The 18935-nt window shown below is 47.8% G+C and overlaps 5 protein-coding genes across 5 annotated transcripts, besides 1 other annotated feature; 2 read left to right on the top strand and 3 right to left on the bottom strand.

Annotated features, from left to right (window-relative positions):
* Nucleotides 1-19: 19 nt before the first annotated feature.
* Nucleotides 20-6672, bottom strand: TSTA_018300 (dedicator of cytokinesis domain protein, putative; the record flags this gene model as incomplete). The annotated part of the gene is made up of 1 exon (XM_002483948.1): nt 20-6672. The coding sequence occupies one exon, from the start codon at nt 6670-6672 to the stop codon at nt 286-288; it is 6387 nt and encodes a 2128-aa protein (XP_002483993.1). The 3' UTR covers nt 20-285.
* An 879-nt stretch (nt 6673-7551) lies between these two features.
* On the bottom strand, nt 7552-12353 carry TSTA_018310 (Exocyst complex component Sec3, putative; the record flags this gene model as incomplete). Its single annotated transcript, XM_002483949.1, has 4 exons — nt 7552-8741; nt 8799-9910; nt 9967-12071; nt 12170-12353. 4 exons carry the CDS (start codon nt 12351-12353, stop codon nt 7811-7813), a joined length of 4332 nt encoding a protein of 1443 aa, XP_002483994.1. The 3' UTR covers nt 7552-7810.
* Nucleotides 12354-13061: 708 nt separating this feature from the next.
* Nucleotides 13062-14389, top strand: TSTA_018320 (ribosome assembly and transport protein Srp40, putative; the record flags this gene model as incomplete). The annotated part of the gene is made up of 2 exons (XM_002483950.1): nt 13062-13139; nt 13196-14389. 2 exons carry the CDS (start codon nt 13062-13064, stop codon nt 14387-14389), a joined length of 1272 nt encoding a protein of 423 aa, XP_002483995.1.
* Nucleotides 13544-13590: a sequence feature (CT-rich).
* A 304-nt stretch (nt 14390-14693) lies between the features above and the next one.
* Nucleotides 14694-16546, bottom strand: TSTA_018330 (F-box domain protein; the record flags this gene model as incomplete). Its single annotated transcript, XM_002483951.1, has 2 exons — nt 14694-15399; nt 15468-16546. The coding sequence occupies 2 exons, from the start codon at nt 16544-16546 to the stop codon at nt 14694-14696; spliced, it is 1785 nt and encodes a 594-aa protein (XP_002483996.1).
* A 263-nt stretch (nt 16547-16809) lies between these two features.
* Nucleotides 16810-18770, top strand: TSTA_018340 (cytochrome P450 monooxygenase, putative). Its single transcript, XM_002483952.1, has 3 exons — nt 16810-17154; nt 17209-18323; nt 18384-18770. Exons 1-3 carry the CDS (start codon nt 16823-16825, stop codon nt 18518-18520), a joined length of 1584 nt encoding a protein of 527 aa, XP_002483997.1. The 5' UTR covers nt 16810-16822; the 3' UTR covers nt 18521-18770.
* The last annotated feature ends 165 nt before the right edge of the window (nt 18771-18935 follow it).

Below are 18935 nucleotides of genomic sequence, written 5' to 3' on the forward strand. Positions count from 1 at the left end.
TAATTGGAAAAGATAATAATGTATTTGAATATCCACCATTCGACAACTATTTGTTTATACATGCAGAGTCGAAAAAAGTTATTTCCAAATAGATATATCAGAATGAAATCGAAGAGAATACATCGAAGACGCCGTGTCTCGACTTTCCCGTGAGACTGGTATCAAAATACTAAAATAAACATGTAAGACATCAAAAGAAAATAATATGATGAACAAGACGATTGAATCAAGAAGGGAATAGAAAGTGAACGATTATATGATTTGAAAGAAAGAAAACAAATACAATCACTCCTCACGCAAAGACTCAGCTAGGATGCCATTACCGCCATCGCGGACGTTGGCACGGCTTGTTTTCTTGTTGATGCCCTTCAATAGACTGAAACGCTTTTTCACCGAATCGCGAACACCTGAAGTCGAAGAAGACGAAGACCCGTTGTTATTGACATTATTACTGTTGCTCTGGTTATTGGAGACACCAGCTGATATCGTCACTGTAGCCGCGAGACTCTTGTCGGGATACCCGAATATTTCCGACGTATTAGGACGATGGTCAGATTGAGATGTGCGAGGTAACGCTGTTGGTGCCGAGTCCCATCCACCACTGGGCAGGACAGGTGTGCTCTTTTTCGACTCCAGTCTGTTCTGTCGTGTGCGAGATTGACTTAACTCATCATGCGATTTGGTGGATTTATTCGTTGAACTGCGAGCTCGTGAGCGATCTCTGCGTTGCTGGTCTACCTGTTCTTCGGTAGGCTCAATTGTTGATGGTGTCGCTTTCTGTTTTGGCTTTGCATCACCGCCAAACCAGCTTCGTCGTTTCTCGCTTTTACCGCCACGGCTAGTGGCACGGGAATGCACTGTTACCGCATCATCGTCACGGTCTTGAAGGTTGATAGATTGACAACTAGACTGCGCATCGGCCAATTGTTTTAGATCTTGTGATTGCTGGACAGTTGCAACAGAAGCCGATGCTTGGTGATTGGATCTCTTGAATGGGTTAGCGATACTGATACGATGACTCAGAGAAGGCTTCGCGGTGTGTCTTCGTTCACTGTTAGAACGTGACGTGCGTATAAGTTCCTGCTCCGGACTGAATGACCGCCCAGCAAGATCCGAACCATGTCCATTGGCATGCGGAGTGGAGCGATTACTTGAGTGATTGGCGCTTTGAGGAGGAGAAGGAGTCTGTGTATATGCAGCTAAAGACGCAATCTCCGGTCCGAAGGCGGCCTCAAACCTAGCAAGAAGTTCAACCTGGGTCGCTTGATGAGCAGGCCGAGAATACAGCGACAGACAACGCTTAATCGAAAGTGCGTGATCGATCAAAGCTACAGCAAGCGCATTCTCTAGCGGGTCAATTGGCTTCTGCTCAGTCTCATTGTCTTCTTCCTGCCTTGCTTCATCATTTTCATCATCACTGGCCAGGAAAGGGCGATATATCGCAACGCAGCTTGAATGGGGTGCTCCCAAGTCAAGAAGTTGTATCAAAGCTTCTGTCAAATTTGACAGTGACGAGTCATCTCCCGAGATGGCATGCTGTTCGAGCAAATGCAGTTCCTGGGTTTTGCGCCATGTACGCTCAATAGCCGTCTGCAAAGGAGTCAACTCAACCACCTCAGTAGCCACAATTTCACTTCGGCGAAGGATGTTAGGGAAGGGTTCCGCTGTAGTGAAGATGGTCTTTTCAACCCATTGCTCCTTTATATTCGAACCACCGGTGTGGCGTTTGGAAGTATAGGAGAATTGGACAGGTACCGATATGAGTAAGTGCTCGCGAACCGAGTGGGGCACCTTCGAACGCTGATACACGGGATGCATAATCTCTCTATGAGCACTGACGCTACTGATTTGCAGGAATTGGCCTTCGATATCCTCAGTTTCGCTAGACGATGTGAACTGCGCAGCAGGATGTAGTTTCTGCATGCGATCCGTGAAAGACGCCATACGCTCGTTCGGCAACCCCTCAAAGATAAATTGCTTGTCTCGTAAAGTTGGAGGGAAACCTAGACCTCTATAACAGACACGGAAGTACCGCGGGAATGGTTTTTCTTCCTTGGAGATCGATTCATATATCTTGGCCATGGATCCCTGCGCTCGAGACAATTTGGTAAAGTCCATGACAATATGCTCGTACTGTTCAATGAGTTCTTTGTAGCAGGCAAGCGCATGTGTCCACGCTTTTCCATCTTCAAAGTGTTGAATGATCTGGAAGTAAAGAGCCTCCTTTCTGTCAAATGCGGATTGTTCCGGATATGCCGGATTCGCTAATGCAGGAACCATTCTTGTCGGTTCCCATGTATAAAGATCAGCATGAAATTGAAGGGCAAGTCCAGCTTGTGTATAGTTGTGCTCTGCAGCTTGAGTCTGAGCCAGCTCATGAACGTATCGTATGAAAATATCCTCCCTGTCCATATCCTTCATGAACTCCATAAGTCGCAAAGTGTGAAGACTTTCGGTGATGCCACCACTGTTGCACGCTACCAGCAACTCAAGTAGTTCATCTATTGTGCCTATCAAGCCCTTGACATCGGTCGCCAGAGCTTCGTCGGAGTCTTCGATCTTTTCGAAAAGGTCAAGCAGCTCAGAAATAAAAAGCTTTTGTGTAATACTCTCGTTCATATGCTTCGACTGGAAAATCAGATCAAGACTTGTGACTATTTCCATTTCGATGATGGATAGATCTTGATTGAGGTCCCATTCACTGATGATCATGGTCTGCAAAACTTCCACAGCGACCCGGCGAAGACCCTCATGAACACTAAGGCACAATTCAATGATACCAGGAACAAGGCTCGGGACATATTGTACCTGGTAGCCACCGAGTTTGTGCAGTCCATATTTGACTCTTTCGTCTTCGCTAGTCTCCCATCCAATCGCCTCCCAGGCGTGTCGTAAAAGTATAGCGCCCTGTTCACGAACGTCACCACCAATCTTCCACACTGCCCTGCGCTTTTGTTCCGGAAACGTTTCTAGAGCAAGCGCATCGCTGGATACAACTTTCAAGAGAGTTGTGAAGAAAAGCTCCCACAACTTCATATCAAAGAGATCAGCCTCATCTGGTTGGGGGACGAATGAACGGATCAAAATAGAGGATAGGATTTCAAGATTCTTGACGGCGGCGCGGTGATTGTATATGTGCAGACTTAGCCAGTCCTCAGGATAAGCTTCGCAGCTTATTATAGATCTCTGTGCCTCTAGTGAGTTGAATACGAACAACGCCAGGTCCTCCAATTTGAGAATGGGTAACTTTGGTTCCTGGATATTTGACAGGGCGGCCATCAAACCGGCTAGCTCAACCAGTGCTTCATCGAACCTTTGTTTGCGCTCAGCGGCCTTGACTTGGAACGGGAATGATTTAGAATAGAGCATGGAAAGATATTCAGTCTCGTCAACTCCCTCTAATACAACTGCACAGTAGGATGAGGTGATTTTATGCATAAATGTATACAGCTGAGGAGTGGGCTGTTTCGAGAATTCCGCCACAATTGAAGCACAGAGACGTACTTGATCACGATACTGATCAGAGACTTCACCAGTATTACCCCAGTAGGGGTCAAGCCAACTAGAACAGCAGGATATCAAAGTATCTCTATCTTCACCAGAAGTGAAGATATCCAGTCTCGTGTAGTTTTGAATCAAAATAAGCTTATACAAGATGAGCATGCCCTTGATGTCCTTGCTGGAGTCCATGAAGCTCAACGCAATCATGATTATCTCATCTTTAGGCAGGACATTCGTAAGCTCGGGAAGCCATGTATGAAAGTGTTGCACCACTAGAGTTTTCGTTCCAACCAGGACCGGTGATGGATTCCGCATTAAGGCATCAAGAGACTTAAATATCGAGTGCAGGTCCCGATTAAATGTCGGCTGGACCTTTGTGACCCCAATCCCCTCTTCTTTGAGCTTCTGCTGTTGGCGGGCGTTGATAATGAATTTTAACAAGTGCCGTCCAACCTTGAACGCTGCACGAAGATTCCGCGACTGTTGCGGGGTATCATAAGATTGTAGAAGTCGCAAATAGCTTCGAATCAGACATGGAGTCGCAAAGGGAAAGTTGAACTGATTTTCTGTGTAATGATCCACGAGTGGGCCAAGGTTATACCGTCGATCGTGAGTAATACCCAACACCGTGACCAAGGCGTTAAGTATCAGATCCTCGTATTCCTCACTTCCGGAATTTTCGACCAAAATTCCAAAAAGGGCATCAAAGACATCACGTAACTGTTTGACAATCTCGATTTGCGGAACGAAGAGAACTCGTCGAAGTAGCTCCAAGACCTCATTTCCGGTTTGCTTCTTCCAATTGATGAGACCCAATATAATCTGGTCTTGAGAGTATTCGGTACTGCAGAGATTTGTCTCAACGTGAACAGTAGATAGCGGGCCTGTCACAGATTCATCTGGGACAGAAGAATTCTTGTGCAATGAGCTCCAAGGTAGGTTAAGGTATGCTCCCCTTCCTTCCTCATCTACGCTCGACGTTACCTTGTCATAAGCATGAAGAAGCAATGAATGAGGTCCGTCATGTATGAAAGCTTGCTGATTCCACAAAGGTAGCCAGCAGAGTGCAAATGGGAACTCCGGTGCATCGGCTATACTCATGACAATGTGAGCTCCTGGAACCTGCTCCGTTGGTATATTTAGGCGAATAGTCTGGTCCCACGAAGCATTTCTGTCCGTGACAGTTGTTCTCCAAGCAGTGTGGCCTGTACTGTTGGAGGATGCAAAGATACACCGTTCCAAACGAGATCCGTTGGCATTACGAACCTCCAGGGTTAATTGAAGGTTGCGGAAGCCGGTATTGACAGGAACAGACACTTGTCCGGTTTGAGGGTGATTGAGCAGAGCTGGCCAAGGAAATCTGGCACGAGATATGGTCAAGTAGATGTCTGATCTTGCCTGAGCTGGAGCGGCTGCGAAACCCATCCTCCTTGTTTGAGTCACGTTATGCATCAATGTGGGATTGTTTCGTATGAGGGCATCGGCATCGGAATTTATGAATGGATAGAAGTGAAGGTGAAGTTGGGAAGCTTGGTAACACTTGGAATACCGACCAGACGAGCTCGGTAAAACGCTTCGAAGAAGTTCATCGAAGCCCTCAGAGTCGGTCCCACTTTCCTCGCTGTCGTCACCTAGCGGTGACCAAATAGTGATTACTTGCTCCGCATCGATGTTTTGTCGGATGATATGTGCAACGTCTAATATACCTGCTCCCACCGTACGTATGACAGTCGCATCTTTAATCGTGGTATTTTCAACTTGAGAATTAGTGGTGGAATCTGAACTTCTCGGAGGAGTTTCCCTGATGGTTTCTGGCTGTCCGGGGCGTGGCGATTTAGCAGTCCAGACCATGCTGCGACGGCCCTTTACGCTGCCCTTGACGCTGTGCATGTTGGAAGGACTGCGATTCATGCTGCCGTCCCGAGAATTCGGTGTTCGCGCGGTATATGGAAGGGAGGGACGAGGTAGTTCTGCTGATTGTACCATGACAACGAGATACAATTGAGCTTCCACACCAGCACCGTCGCCTACGTCTGCGGCACATAGCTCCGTGAACAAAGTTTTCAATTTGCTGGTATGAGCTAGAGCCATAAAGCTGTCTGCAGACTGAATCTCCAATATGTAAGTCTCGGACAAGGGCTTCAACGTGCCATTGTCTGCTTTCGTTGATAAGTACAAAGACAGAGTGACCGGACCGGCATGAGAACCAGCAATTGTCTTGATTTCGAGGAGGAGGTGACGAAGTGCTGATGAATCTCCCGTTTGTCTAGGATCTGCGTCAAACATACTCATCTCTGACTGAAGTTTGGTCAATTCAATTGCCGAATCGTCTCCCGTAAGCAACTGGCCGTTTTGTGTTGGATCTCGCACAATAACCTCACCCGTGAGCATCTTGTTCCCGCGGACCAAGTTCCACACAGTTGTCTGCCGGACAGCACTCTTCTCCTTGGAAGTGAGTACATTATGAAGTAGTTGCCGCCTGGCTAAATCAAGATCTAAAACGACGTTGTACATCGTCTCCACCACACCGTATTGACGAGTCAGGAGTAGCTCGTGGAGATTTGTTGAATGCCATTCCCGCAGACACGAGGCTATCTCATCGACTAAAGGTTCCTCATATGATGTCGGCGTCTCATCTCCAATTTTTAACATCGGGACTGGAGCAGCAGGCTTGGGGCCATTGGGGTTTCGCGCAACGACTGAGGAAGGTGTCAGCGGGACAGAGCCAGATCGGTAGGTCGCAGCCGAAGCTGACCGTTGGGTGTACCCGAAATCTTCAAGTATGTCAGCGGTCTCCTGCCGATGTTTGACGACATCTTCGGGAATCCCCTTTTGGTGGCCGTTGATCCCATTTGCCAATGCACCATCTACGCTGTCCAGCGCCCTGCGACCTTCCGCATCTCCTAGATACTCCCGAATCTCCACACAATTCCTAGGAAAGATACCGGAAAACACTCGAGCTTCTAGCGTTTGGCCTTTGACGCTTGTCAATCCAGCCAAAAGCGAAGGGGGCGCAACGAGGTAGCCTCGAAACCACGAGCCATTGACACCCCCTTGTTCGATTATGTACAATTCATCTCCAAGTTCGAGGGGGAGATCGGCCGGCGAAGAAGGTTGGAAGGGATAAATGGCAACTGCAAAAGCAATGCGAGGCAGAGGCCGCCAGGGCATGTCTACTCCTTGAACAGATTGCTCGGTCGTTTCGGGTCCGCTAAAGTCGGATTAGGCCTAGAAACTGTAGATCTAAAGAGGAATTTTGATGACGGCACGACATGCAGAAACGATGGTTGATTAGAGAACAGCGATCTAGGAAATGTCGCGTGGGAATGTCCCCGGAATGTTCGTCTGTACGCGGCGCTCGTCGGTGGGATGCAGCTGAAATTGGTCTTGGCAGCTAGATCACAACTAGAACTGTCATGGTCAGCAGCCCAACAAATATTTTCTGTAGTAATTATGTGCACGTGTGGGATTTGTCAAATGCCCATATTATTGCTGTTCGTCATCAGACAAGTGCAATTGCATACTGTTGCCCGTGTAGTCCTACCCCAGACGTGGTACAGATTCCGGACTATGTGTATGGACTTTATTGCAGCACGGACAATGCAGCCCCTTTCGACAGATTCCACAGCACGGCGGGATCCTGGCGATGGGGCCCTGGGATGGAGGAGCGAAGGCAAAGGAGAGTTAACTCACAATTTACAGACGGAATCAGACTGTTCATGTCCAGTGTCCGATTGGCAAAGGGCCCGAGACTGGTAGAATAAGATGCAAAGGCATTGATCAGATACACAAAGAGAGGGAGAAAGAACAGGCCGCGTTTCTTCTTAGTGAGCTTAAATTAATGGAATCATAGATTACGGTAATTGGGTTGTATTGGGTTTAGTGGTTCAGGAACTGGTGCCATCTAGAGCCATCGACTGGCCTAATCCCAGCCCACACTGGGCCACCGCCAGCGCACAGACCCTCCCTATCTTCGATTAATTACATATCGGTACCTATCATTACACTCGTATTTTTGACATGATACTGTCAATGATCGTTGAATTGAAGAAAATCGAAACCTGGAATTCAATCAAGCATCCTGCTGATAAATATATACATTATAGATATCTTGTCCAAAGCAAGTAAGGCTGCTTTTACAATGAGACATAGGAGTAAAAGACCTTATAGAATCCAATATCAACAACATAGTCCCATTAGGACGCAATACGAACAAACCAAGAGAACAACAAACACCCCAAAATGCATGCGCGTAGAACAAGTACAGGGTTTCATAGATCGATCATACACCAACACTAGATAAGAACTGCTAACGACGGAAAAGCGAACTTGCTTCATCCCGACTCCAGTCAAGTTCCACCTGGCCTTCATAGACGCTGTCGGCGATCTTCATGAGGCGATCATAGGTGTCTTCATACCTGGTAGCGCACTCGTTGAATACTTTGACTACAAGGCTGCGGCTGAGCCCCGGGTCGTCTGCATCGCCAAAATGTTTCTCAACACGTTTCTTGAGGAGGTCTGCGCCACGTCGTAATTCCTTGCTATCATGAGATGACAGCAATTTCTTGACCACAGGTTTTGAGTGGCTGGTGCGAGAAGCAATATCCGTGGGGTTGCTCGAATTCGCGAGCAATGATTCTGTCGATTCAATAAAGTCCAGCAGTTTTCCTAGAGGCCGTCGAATGACCGCGTCCATATAGAGTTTCATATGTTCATGGTAATCCTGAATTGCCCGATCACGCCATCGTTCCAGGACTGGAAGACCGCGAACATCGACCTCTTCGAAATAGTGATTCATGTTTTCAATGAGAAGGATGTGATAATTGAGAGCTTCCTTGTCTTCAGGATCGCCTACCCCAGCAGTAGCGCCGCCGACTTGGCCAGGGGCTTCTTTAGCAATAAATTTCAAGCTTTCCCACATCGCACGGTTGATCTTGTTGTACGCCTCGTTGACAGCTAAGCGAACATCGGAGAAGTTGGAGGACGATTGTACCGCAAGCATGTTCTCAACCGCTGTAGAGAAGTGAGGGAATGTCCGCATGAAAGAAATGACCCCTTTTCGTTTATTAATCTTGACTTTCGTTTCTTCAATACCCCTAATCTGTTGGTCAACGAATCGATTAAAGAGACCATTCAAACGATTAAGCAATTTCTGCAGCGTGTGGACAATAAAGTCCTGATTCGTATCTTCGAACTCGGAGATAGTCGCCTCAACAGCAGCCAAAACCCCAACTCCTTGTCTGTATGTATTTGTATTAGTCATGATGAGATAAAAACACCGTTGGCTGTGGACTTACAGTTGATCAATATTCAACACCCAATCTACAAGGTTCTGAATATCAGTCCCCCAAAAGGAAAAGATACCGTCAATAACCTGTTCGACCCGTTTGGCAAAATCACGATCTGGGTCGTGCATTTGCTTTATGCTGAAATCTGGGATCTGTCTTTCGCCAGGATCACTCGTAGCCACTATGTCTGGGAATTCCACTGTTGTAAGCGAATTTAGGTGGAAAAATTGCACAATGAAATTCTGCTCCTCCGAAATCATCTTGACCGTTTCCTGTAGTGCGCCAGTAAAAACTTCAAATACGTCTAATCTGCCTTGCTTTTCACCAATATTCTTGGGTCCTTGTTGAACACGGACGGTTTTACCTCTCCTAACGGTCAACTTACGCGCTGCGCCAGTCAATCCCTCGCCTTCTTTTTCTTTCTCATGATGGGTGAATAGTATTTCACTCTCTTCGCCGGAGCTCTTCTTGGCCGCCTTCTTCCAAGCCGTGAGATTATCTCGCAACTCATTCTGGTACGGGGTCTTGGAATCTTGCTCATACAAATTGATCAGCATAACCCACTCGGACGAGCTGACTTCTCGCGCAAACAACATAAGTGCGGAGTACATCCAGAGATCCTGACGCGCTGCATTGTGACCAGTGCTGTCGAATTTCAGATTGCCGTTCATAAAATTCGATGACGTATTCACCCGTTTTTGTTGACTAGACTTGAATGCAACAGACATGAATTGCCTAAGACGTTGTAAGAAGTAGCCGGACTCGGCGCGGTATTGGTCTTTCTTCTCTCTAATCGCTCGCATTTGACCAATTTCAGTATCTGCATAGACACCAACACTACTGGAATCACCGGCAGCATCAGCCATGCGCTTCTTGTTCTGATTAATGTCGCAGTCAATAGTCAACATTGCCTTGTAGAGCATTGACAAAATCATCTCTGTTTGATGGACACCATCTTCGCTATTTAGCGACACTTCTTGCAGGGGTCGTAGATCATCGGCCGAGATAGAAAGCGTCTTGAGAAGATTTTGCAGTTCGCTCTGGAGAAGCTTCTGGTTGGCGGTCTGGACCTGAAGACCTTGAGACTGTGCTTCAATGAATGCAACATCATCATGCAGAGTCTATCCATGCGAAGCAGATTAGCGTAACTCATTAGTCGAGGTGGACATGCACTTACACTAAGTTCATGAGAATAGAGAGTCAACAGGCCGTCCAGTTCCTCACATTCTTCAATTGTTCGATCAATGAGCTTAGCTAATTGATCGATTTTACCTTCTTGCTGTTCAATATTACCGAGCCAACTGGTGGCTTGAACGCGTCCAATCTCTCTCCGAATATCCGCCTCAAGATCTTCGATTTTTTTCTCGTCGCTTAGACGTCCATGCCATCCCAGATCAGTGAGTATTTCGTCAAAGTAACCTTCTGTACCCTCGACAATATGGACCTCAACACCCAAGGCTTGACAGTATTTCGCGATGTTATCTTCACGACGACGGCGGCGCCGTTCTTGGGCGGGCGAGACAGACCTTGATCTGATTTTTTCTTCGACTGTTTCCGGCCCCTGGTCGGCAGGGGCTTCTATAGTCACTTCAGGAGGAGGTGGGGGAAACTCATCAGTGTTCACGCGAGTGATTTCCACCTTCGGTGGCTCTTGAGCCGGAGACTCTTGCAAAGGCGTTGCCTGATTGCTCACTGGCTCCGGAGTTGCAGGTTTTGTTGATTCGCTGCTCAGTCCCCGTAACAAGGGAGCTGGAACGACACTCGTAATGCCATCAGGTTCGTTCGTCTGCGTCTTCTCCTTCGCCAATAGCCGCTCACCAGCTCCTCCGGGCCGAGGCTTGAAAGCACCATATGCAGTAGCAGCCCTACGAAAAGCGCCAGCAATATCCTTCCCTGACTTCTTTTTGATCATAGGTCCAAGACCAGGACGGTGAGCTTCTGAGTCCTCCGTTTCTTCCGGAATTGGTGGAGTAGGCGGCTTTTCAATAGTAACTGAAGGCTGTGAGGGTTCTACAGGGGCTTTTACCTGCAAAGGCGATTCAGGTGTCTCTGAAATTGAACCTGGGACCGGAGAAGACTCGACAGTCTCCGAAACTGCCTGTGAAAGAGGAGCATCCGGCATTGAGGAAGTTGTGGTGGGTGCGGGTTCAGGTTCATTTGCTTCTCGTGAGATGTTGACGGAGTCTGTGGAGACATTGTTTTTGATGCCACTGGACGACCCCGATCGAAGGGCTGGAGGGAGATCTTCAAGGTTCCTCGAGGACCGATTGGAGACATTACTTCCTCGTGAGGGTGGCGCATCACCTCTACTAGATGTTCCTGACAGCATGCTATTATCCAAAGATAGAGATTGATTGGTTAAGGGTGGAATTGATGGAGCTGATCCGGAACCAGATGTGCCAGGGCGCAGCGGTTCTCTTGCCATATCCAAGGCTGGATTAGAAAATACTCCGTACGGCACCTTTTCATCCTCAGGTTGAGGCGGTCCTCGCTGTCGAATGTTGGCAGGGCTATTTTCTCGACCTTTAGAAACAACTTGGGGAGTCTCTGCATAGAGTGGTTTCGGTGGTCTATCAGTTTCAGATACCCGACTATTGAGACTCGATGGAAGGTCGTCGCGAACCCTTGGTAACTGTGGAGGCCGACCTGGAGACGGGGAGGGCCGAAGCGCCGCGTCGCGACTACGCTGAGATCGGAGTTTTTGCTCCTCGGACAGAGGGGGCCTTTGTTCATTCCTTCCTTCGCGGCTCGGGGCACGATTCGCGGCCTGACTTGGTTGAGGGCCTTGAGAAGACGGCGTGCTAGGGCGTAGTGCCGCCTGGCCAGCATCTCCAATCAAGGCTTGCTTTTGCTTCTCATCGAAGCCAATCAGCTTAGGAACTCGGCCGCCGGTATACTTTTTGTAGATCTTGACTAGGCTGGCGATAAAGAAGTCTCTCTCCTTGTAATTCGATGCTTGCCAGTAATATGGTTTCCCTACAGTCACGACAAATCCAACATTTGACGCCCATTGTTTCTGCTGCTGTTCAGTCGGAGTAGTGGCAGGTAAATCGCTGAAACACTGTATTGAAGTCAAGTCGTCCAGCATCCATGTTTTGCCTATTGAAAACGTGCCATCGTTGTTCTCGCGAGCCTTATGCATACGAACGCGGCCTGATTTCCGCAATGCGACAATGATCAACCGAGCTTTCTTATTCTCGGGCGGGGAGCTTGGTGGTGCCGGGGTCGTCGGATAAGCTGCATCTTCAGTGATCCGTATGTGGGTGATATATGACTCGGTTACTAGGAACATATAATTTAGTATCATGCATTACCCATTGCATTGTATCCAATGCGACGATGTTGCACATAGGAAGTATTGGGGGAAAAGGCCAACATACAAGCACCGTCGCTATCCTGTTTGGAGAAACAGCTACTGATGATTCTCCGCTTTTCATCTTGAAACAGTTGAGCTCTGGACGTTGAGCCATCCCCAGTGGCTCCTTTGTTTTCATTGCGAGCATCCGCCTCTGGCCTCCGGGGTCGCTCATAACCTCGAGGAGGTGGTCCACCTATTGTTGCCATTTCGGGAGGATTTGTCGTCTCCTTCAGGAGGCGCCCAAGCCTCCTCACCGAGGGTATCTGTCAAGAGCTGCAATGATTTGTTGATGAGATAAGTCGAATCACGAACGCATCGATGCGGAAGGATATGGCCGCTCCAGATCGGTTGGAATATATTATGATTGTAATTGGTTGCAGAGATCACAGAGAATCGAGGTCTGGAATGCGACCCTTGATGTTGTATGTCCGTAAGTGCTGGTCTTCCGCAGTCTCAGCGAATAACGGCGCTGGCGGCTGTAAACTGAACGAAACTCGCTCAGATTACTGGTGGAAGGGGCCCCCACATGCTTTCAACGTCATTCAAAGCAGTCTACCACAGCCTGAAGAATGCTCTCTTCTTCTTCCCTGACGATATATGGCCTTGTAGTTGCTCCTGGCTATAATTGAAGACGAACGTCAAGCAATGAAATCAACTGCGAAGATGGATGAGCTGGGGATGGCACGCTCCGACACACCTGCGACAGGAACAAACAGATGAAGGCCTGGGGTATCTACTGTTTCAGCCAATGGCGGCTTTGTTTCGCTCACCGCCCTGCCAAGGGTGCCGCACTTTCACATTTCTGTCGCTTTTTTTTTTTTTTCAATACTTTGATATGATAGCTGTCGCAGTTCTTTCTTTACTTGTCACTTCCCCTACCTTGTCTGGACCTTTAAGCAGTCAGATTTGCGAGCATGGCATCGAAGAAGCAGCAAAAGCTAGCTGCGTCTGGGAAGAAATCAGCTGAGAAGACTAAAGCTGTTGTGACAGAGGTATAGAAAAGTTCTCAAATACTTTTGGCTTCGTACTGATTAGTTCTCTTGTCTAGGAATCTACCAAGCAAGTGCCCGAGGATCTTCTCAAGGCTATTGTCTCATTTCTCAACGGTCACGGTTATGACTCCTCCAGCAATGCTTTGATCAAGGAAGAAAAACAACGGAGCGGGAAGGTTATTTCGGGTTCAAGCAAGGATGCCGAGCCATCGTTAGTGACCATGTACGAAGCATGGAAGTCTTCCTCTATCTCAGCGAAAGAGGATGAGAGTGAAGAGTCCTCTTCATCAAGCGCGGACGATGTTGAGTCCAGCTCCGAATCTGAGTCTGAGTCTGACTCGGACTCAGACGTCTCAATGGACGATGCGCCCGCGCCGAAGAAGAAGAGCAAGAGTCCTTCGCCATCTTCCTCATCCTCTTCATCATCATCATCATCTTCTTCTTCTTCTTCCGAGTCGGACAGCGATGCGGATGACGAATCTGGACCAGAAAGCTCACCACCTAAACCGGCAGGCACGAAGCGCAAAGCCGAAGATTCAGCTGAAGATAGCCAAGCATCTTCGAAGAAGGCCAAGAAGGCCAAGAAGGTAGATGTTTCCGAAAGCTCATCAGAAGAGTCCGAATCATCGGAGGAGTCCTCAAGCGACAGCTCACCCGAGGACTCATCTGAGGACAGCTCCTCTAGCGACTCTGAATCGAAATCCGACTCTGCCGATTCCGATTCTGAATCAGAGACCGAACGTAAGACATTGAAAGAGGCTGCGAAGAAACCATTGCCTGAATCCGACGGAAGTAGCTCATCCGAATCGAGTGATTCCGAAGACTCGTCCTCATCTGAGTCCGATTCCGAGCCTTCTGAGGATGATTCCAAAAAGGCGGCAACGACCAATGATATGAGCGATTCCACAGACACAATAGCCTCCACAAGTACAAAGTCGGGCCAGACCAAATCTCAGAAGAAGGAGGCCGACATATCCTTCAATTCTGTCCCTCTTCCCCCCGACCCTCTGCCTAAAAAGAAGCATACCGGAGCTCGTCCCACACGACTGGCTGCAGCCAGTGCTCTTCCTCATAACCATCCATCAAACGACTATGTGGCTTACGCTTACGCCGAACGTGCCTACAAAGACTTATCAGTCACCCGTGGCAAGGGCTTCACCAAAGAGAAGAATAAAAAGAAGCGCGGTTCATATCGCGGGGGTCCGATAGATATTGGTCCATCCAAATTCAGCTTCAAATTCGAAGATTAAACTCGTCCCATTGAGCGGACTCTTGCGAACAAATCTCTTCAATCCAATCTGTTGCTTAGATCATTGCTATTCATTTTACGTTCAGTCATTATTTTAGCGGTGAAGCAAGGCGTGGCGGACTTTTTTTATTGGAGTTCATTCTCTTTCTGTGATCTTAAAAGTTCTCAACCAACAAGGCAGTGTTTTTTTTCCTTCTTGTTTTGAATTCTTAGACTATTATCTACCTAGAAGGCTCCCAGGTAGCCAAGTTGGTAGTCTAGATTTCTAATATTTGACAACAAAATGCAAGAAAATGGCTTCTTATTTATCCTCCCCTCGACCTCCACGATTGATTCTCGTCTAGTCGTCTCCAGCGTCGATCCCATCCACTTTCTCTTTCCCTTATCTCGTCCACCTCACTCAAACTCCAGAAAGGCACCTGAGATCTTAATTTAGCACTGGCTGATTTATTCTCAGGGCTTGGTCGCTCATAGCCCGAAAGCGCAAGAATTCCTTCTCCGGTTGTAGAGTGCTGGCGACGATGACGCGCAGAATTTGAAGTTGATGCGTTTTTAGAAAGGTCATGAGCATCAAAGTCAAGATAGTCCTGATACCAGTTTCTAGTATTATCACCCAAAAAATCATCAGTCGAGCCAAAATCGAGGCGTACTACTCCATCAACGACACCTGTGTATACTGTTGAAGAGGTAGGTGAAGGTGATGACATTGTATAAATGGGACCACGATATGTCCCATAATTGCGGTTCCTCGGCACATTTGGCGGATGATGAGAGAGGAAAAATGAGAATTCGTTTGGTGGAGCGTCGTAACTGCATGATGTGGAGGGTGATGGCTTCGTTTCGTAGTGGCTGTAGTTGTGCATGCGAAGGTCGAATATATTCACGACTGCTTCGGATCCTGAACCTACGAGAAAACGGTCGTACAAGGGCTGGATGCAATATATTGGATTGCTGTCCATGATATCTATGTATTCGCGCTCGAACATCTTGGGCGAGCGAAGGTCGTGGAGTCTACCAGAGTTGAAGGTTAGTATGCTCTACATAAGACTCTGTTTCTTAAGAGAAAGTAAAGGACGTACCTCACTCTACTATTCCCCCAGCCAGCTAAAAAGACTTCTCCATGAGTTCCTCCACCATATGATTCGACTCCTAGAGGCGCAATGGCACCTACTCGTGCTTTCCTTCCCGGCCATAGAGAACGATGATACGCATCTTCGAAAGTGAGTTCACGATGAGTCGAAATGCGATCTTCTGCCAAGTCAGACACGACAATTGTATCTGCAATCTTCCCATGTCCAACCGCTAGTCTTGATGGGGCAAGAAATTTGACAAAGTGACGCGGCGTCCCTTCTTCGGTTTCGCCCTCGAGTTGTGCGAACGGAGTGACTTGCGGATCTTTCGTTGTCGTTTTGTACAGTGAGATATTCCCGTCAAAACTATGTACAGCAAGGATCGGATCTGAGCCTGTGCTGAGATCCAGGCTATGTATTTCAGTATCATTGGTGGCGAATGATTGTTGTTGGTGGTAGGTTGCAGTGTCGGGATCGATCGCAATATGGGAGACGTCGCCCCTTGCCCGTGCATAGATCAAATGCTGCTTTCCAGCAGATATACTTTGATGATCTGGCCTCAAGAGGTGGAGGCCGCGCACATCGTCGTGACTACTGACGTGCTCCAAATCGTTGAAACGCAGCCACGTCTCATGGGCACCTGTCCCTGTCTTTTTGATCCTGAGAGCAATCTCTGCTGCTGCTCCCCAGGCAAGTACATCTTCCCTATCTTGCCAGCGCTCCCCTGTCCATACCTCATAGCTATCCACCGTAGGTCGATATCCTATCGTTGGGCGATCATGTCTTTGTGTGTCGCGGATGCCAACCACCTTGGCGGTATTCGATGGGACAACGAAACGTGCTACCACGGCGCAACGATCAAGAGCTCGGGATCGCGATGTTACAGCTTGTACGACATCCTTCCAAAAAGGCGGAGTATCTCCGAGTACTGGAAATCGATTTCGGATGAAGAGGCGGTAAATGCGATCGTCCGCAGTGATAATCTTGTACAGACGCTGACACGTTTGCGACAGACGAGTAAGAGAACTTGCTGTGGGCAAGAATGTTGCAATATGGTATATTATTTCGGATGGCAAGTCTGCCAGCATGGTCCCTATCAATATTCCAATGTCGTCGTTAATTGTTGACAAAGTTGAAATATGGCGGTCAAAATTGCTTTATCAGCACAAACGTCACTGTGGGCTTATCGATAAGCGTCGGCCTTATCGCCCATCTCTTATCTGGCTCAGCGCGATAAGCCCCTCATCCTCTCCTTTCGACAATCTCATGTTGTGCCCTTGTTCAAGCCTTTTCTAAGTCTGGGTTATTTTCACAGCTCAGACTAATGTCGAGATAAAAATTAGAGACAAGTGGAGTCAGTCCAAATGGCAATTTCATACATCCAGGTTCCTTGCATTCTCGGTGCACTATCTCTTCTTATATACAAATACATTATATACCCTGCGTTCCTGTCTCCTTTAGCACGAATTCCCAGTGCGCACTTCACGGCTCCCATCTCATCGGCATGGATTACTTGGCGACGCTTCATAGCAACGAACAATCGAACCATACAAGCGGCACACGAGAGACTGGGTCCAGTCGTAAGATTGGGTCCTGCTGAAATCTCTATCAATTGTGTAGATGGCGGTATCAAGGTTGTTTATGGCGGTGGTTTTGAGAAGCATGAGTGGTATCCGAGAGTATTTGGTTCGCTAGGGTGAGTAGTCCTTCCGAGTTAGTTGAGGAGATGTTGACATATTTTCGAGTTCAGAACAGTCAGTATGTTTACTATGACTGGCAGCAAAGAACACGCCACTCGGAAACGAATGTTGTCAAACATTTATTCCAAGTCGTATCTACAGTCGTCACCTACATTGAAACTCATATCCACCACAATGATATACGACCGGTTGCTACCGATTCTAGAAACCGCCGCATCCGCGAAACAAGCAGTTGACATTCACGAACTCAATTCAGCAATGACCATGGACTTTGTCTCAGCTTATTTGTACGGACTTCAAAATGCGAGCAATCTACTTCAAGACGTCCCTTTCCGGAAATATCTCCTACATCATTACCAATGCAGGAAACCTTTCGAGTTCTACTACCAGGAGGTACCGAGCCTTGTGACTTTTAGTCAAGCCATTGGACTACCTATCATCCCACAATGGTGTCGTGATGCCACCCAGATAATGGATGACTGGAACATGGATCTGTGCGACAAGGCGGAGAAGTCACTTGCTTCTAGCGATCCGCGGATCGAGCCCACAGTTTACAAACAATTGAAGATATCTATGATGAAGCAAATGAATCTTGGAAAGGAAGACATGGCAGCGAATTCAGAGAAACCCAAGCAACAAAAGATAGATATTGCTTGTGAGACTTATGACCAACTCACCGCAGGGCATGAAACCAGCGCTGTAGGGCTTACCTACCTGTATTGGGAGCTCTCAAAGAACCCCCATATCCAGGAAGAGTTACGCAAGGAGCTACACACGCTCTCGACTCGGATCGATGGAGCTCCCGTATCTGAAGCTGCGAAGCAGCTCCCAAGAGCCAAGGAGATCGACGCCTTACCCCTTCTACATGCAGTTATAATGGAGACCCTTCGACTACATGCGCCTATTCCGGGTATACAGCCCCGTGTAACACCGGCGCCATCCTCAACCCTGGCCGGAATCCACGACATACCACCGAATGTAAGGGTCAATGCACAAGCATATTCCCTTCATCGCAATCCAGAGGTGTTTCCCGATCCTGAATCATGGCAACCACGCCGATGGCTCAAAGAGTATAATTCCCCGGAGATGGAGGAGATGAGAAGATGGTTTTGGGCCTTTGGGAGCGGAGGAAGAATGTGTGTTGGTAGCAATTTTGCTATTCAAGGTATACCCTCAGATTGCCTTTGTGACTCTAAACAATCGTGCTAAGCATGTGGAATATCAGAGATGAAACTCGTAACGACGGCGATATACAGCAACTATAAAACCACCATCGTGGACGACGAAGGCATTGAAGCTATCGATGCGTATACCGTTAAACCGACAAGTGACAAATTAATCTTGGAGTTTGAGCGGGTTTGAAGTAGATTCTATATATCAGTCAACCTTTGAAGATAACTGCGACGTGTTAGTGTCTTGAGCATTGGGAATGACTTCATGTTTTCCGTCATACCCCTGCTCTCTCGATGCATGGTCTCCTCAAGAATAGCTGCCAATGCAATTCGCCTCTTGAGTATCACGGAACTGTCCCAGGTGGGTATTTCTATAACGCATAAGCTAGGGTTTGCAGTCCTCGTTATAAATCCAATTCATCTAGGACAGGGTACTCATTAAAAGCACACAAAGCTACCTTGATCATGAGCTGGAGCACTTCGTAAATTTGTAGCTAAGTAGATCAACCAGGCTTGACAATGAGATTTTCATTTTCTTCAGCGACTTGATGAGTTCACCGAAGCCAGAAGAGGTCTTCGGAGACGCTCCGAATGCCCCTCCAAAA

The sequence above is a fragment of the Talaromyces stipitatus genome, genomic scaffold (assembly GCF_000003125.1).
Source record: "Talaromyces stipitatus ATCC 10500 scf_1105507295549 genomic scaffold, whole genome shotgun sequence".
In the NCBI taxonomy this organism is placed as follows: domain Eukaryota; kingdom Fungi; phylum Ascomycota; class Eurotiomycetes; order Eurotiales; family Trichocomaceae; genus Talaromyces; species Talaromyces stipitatus.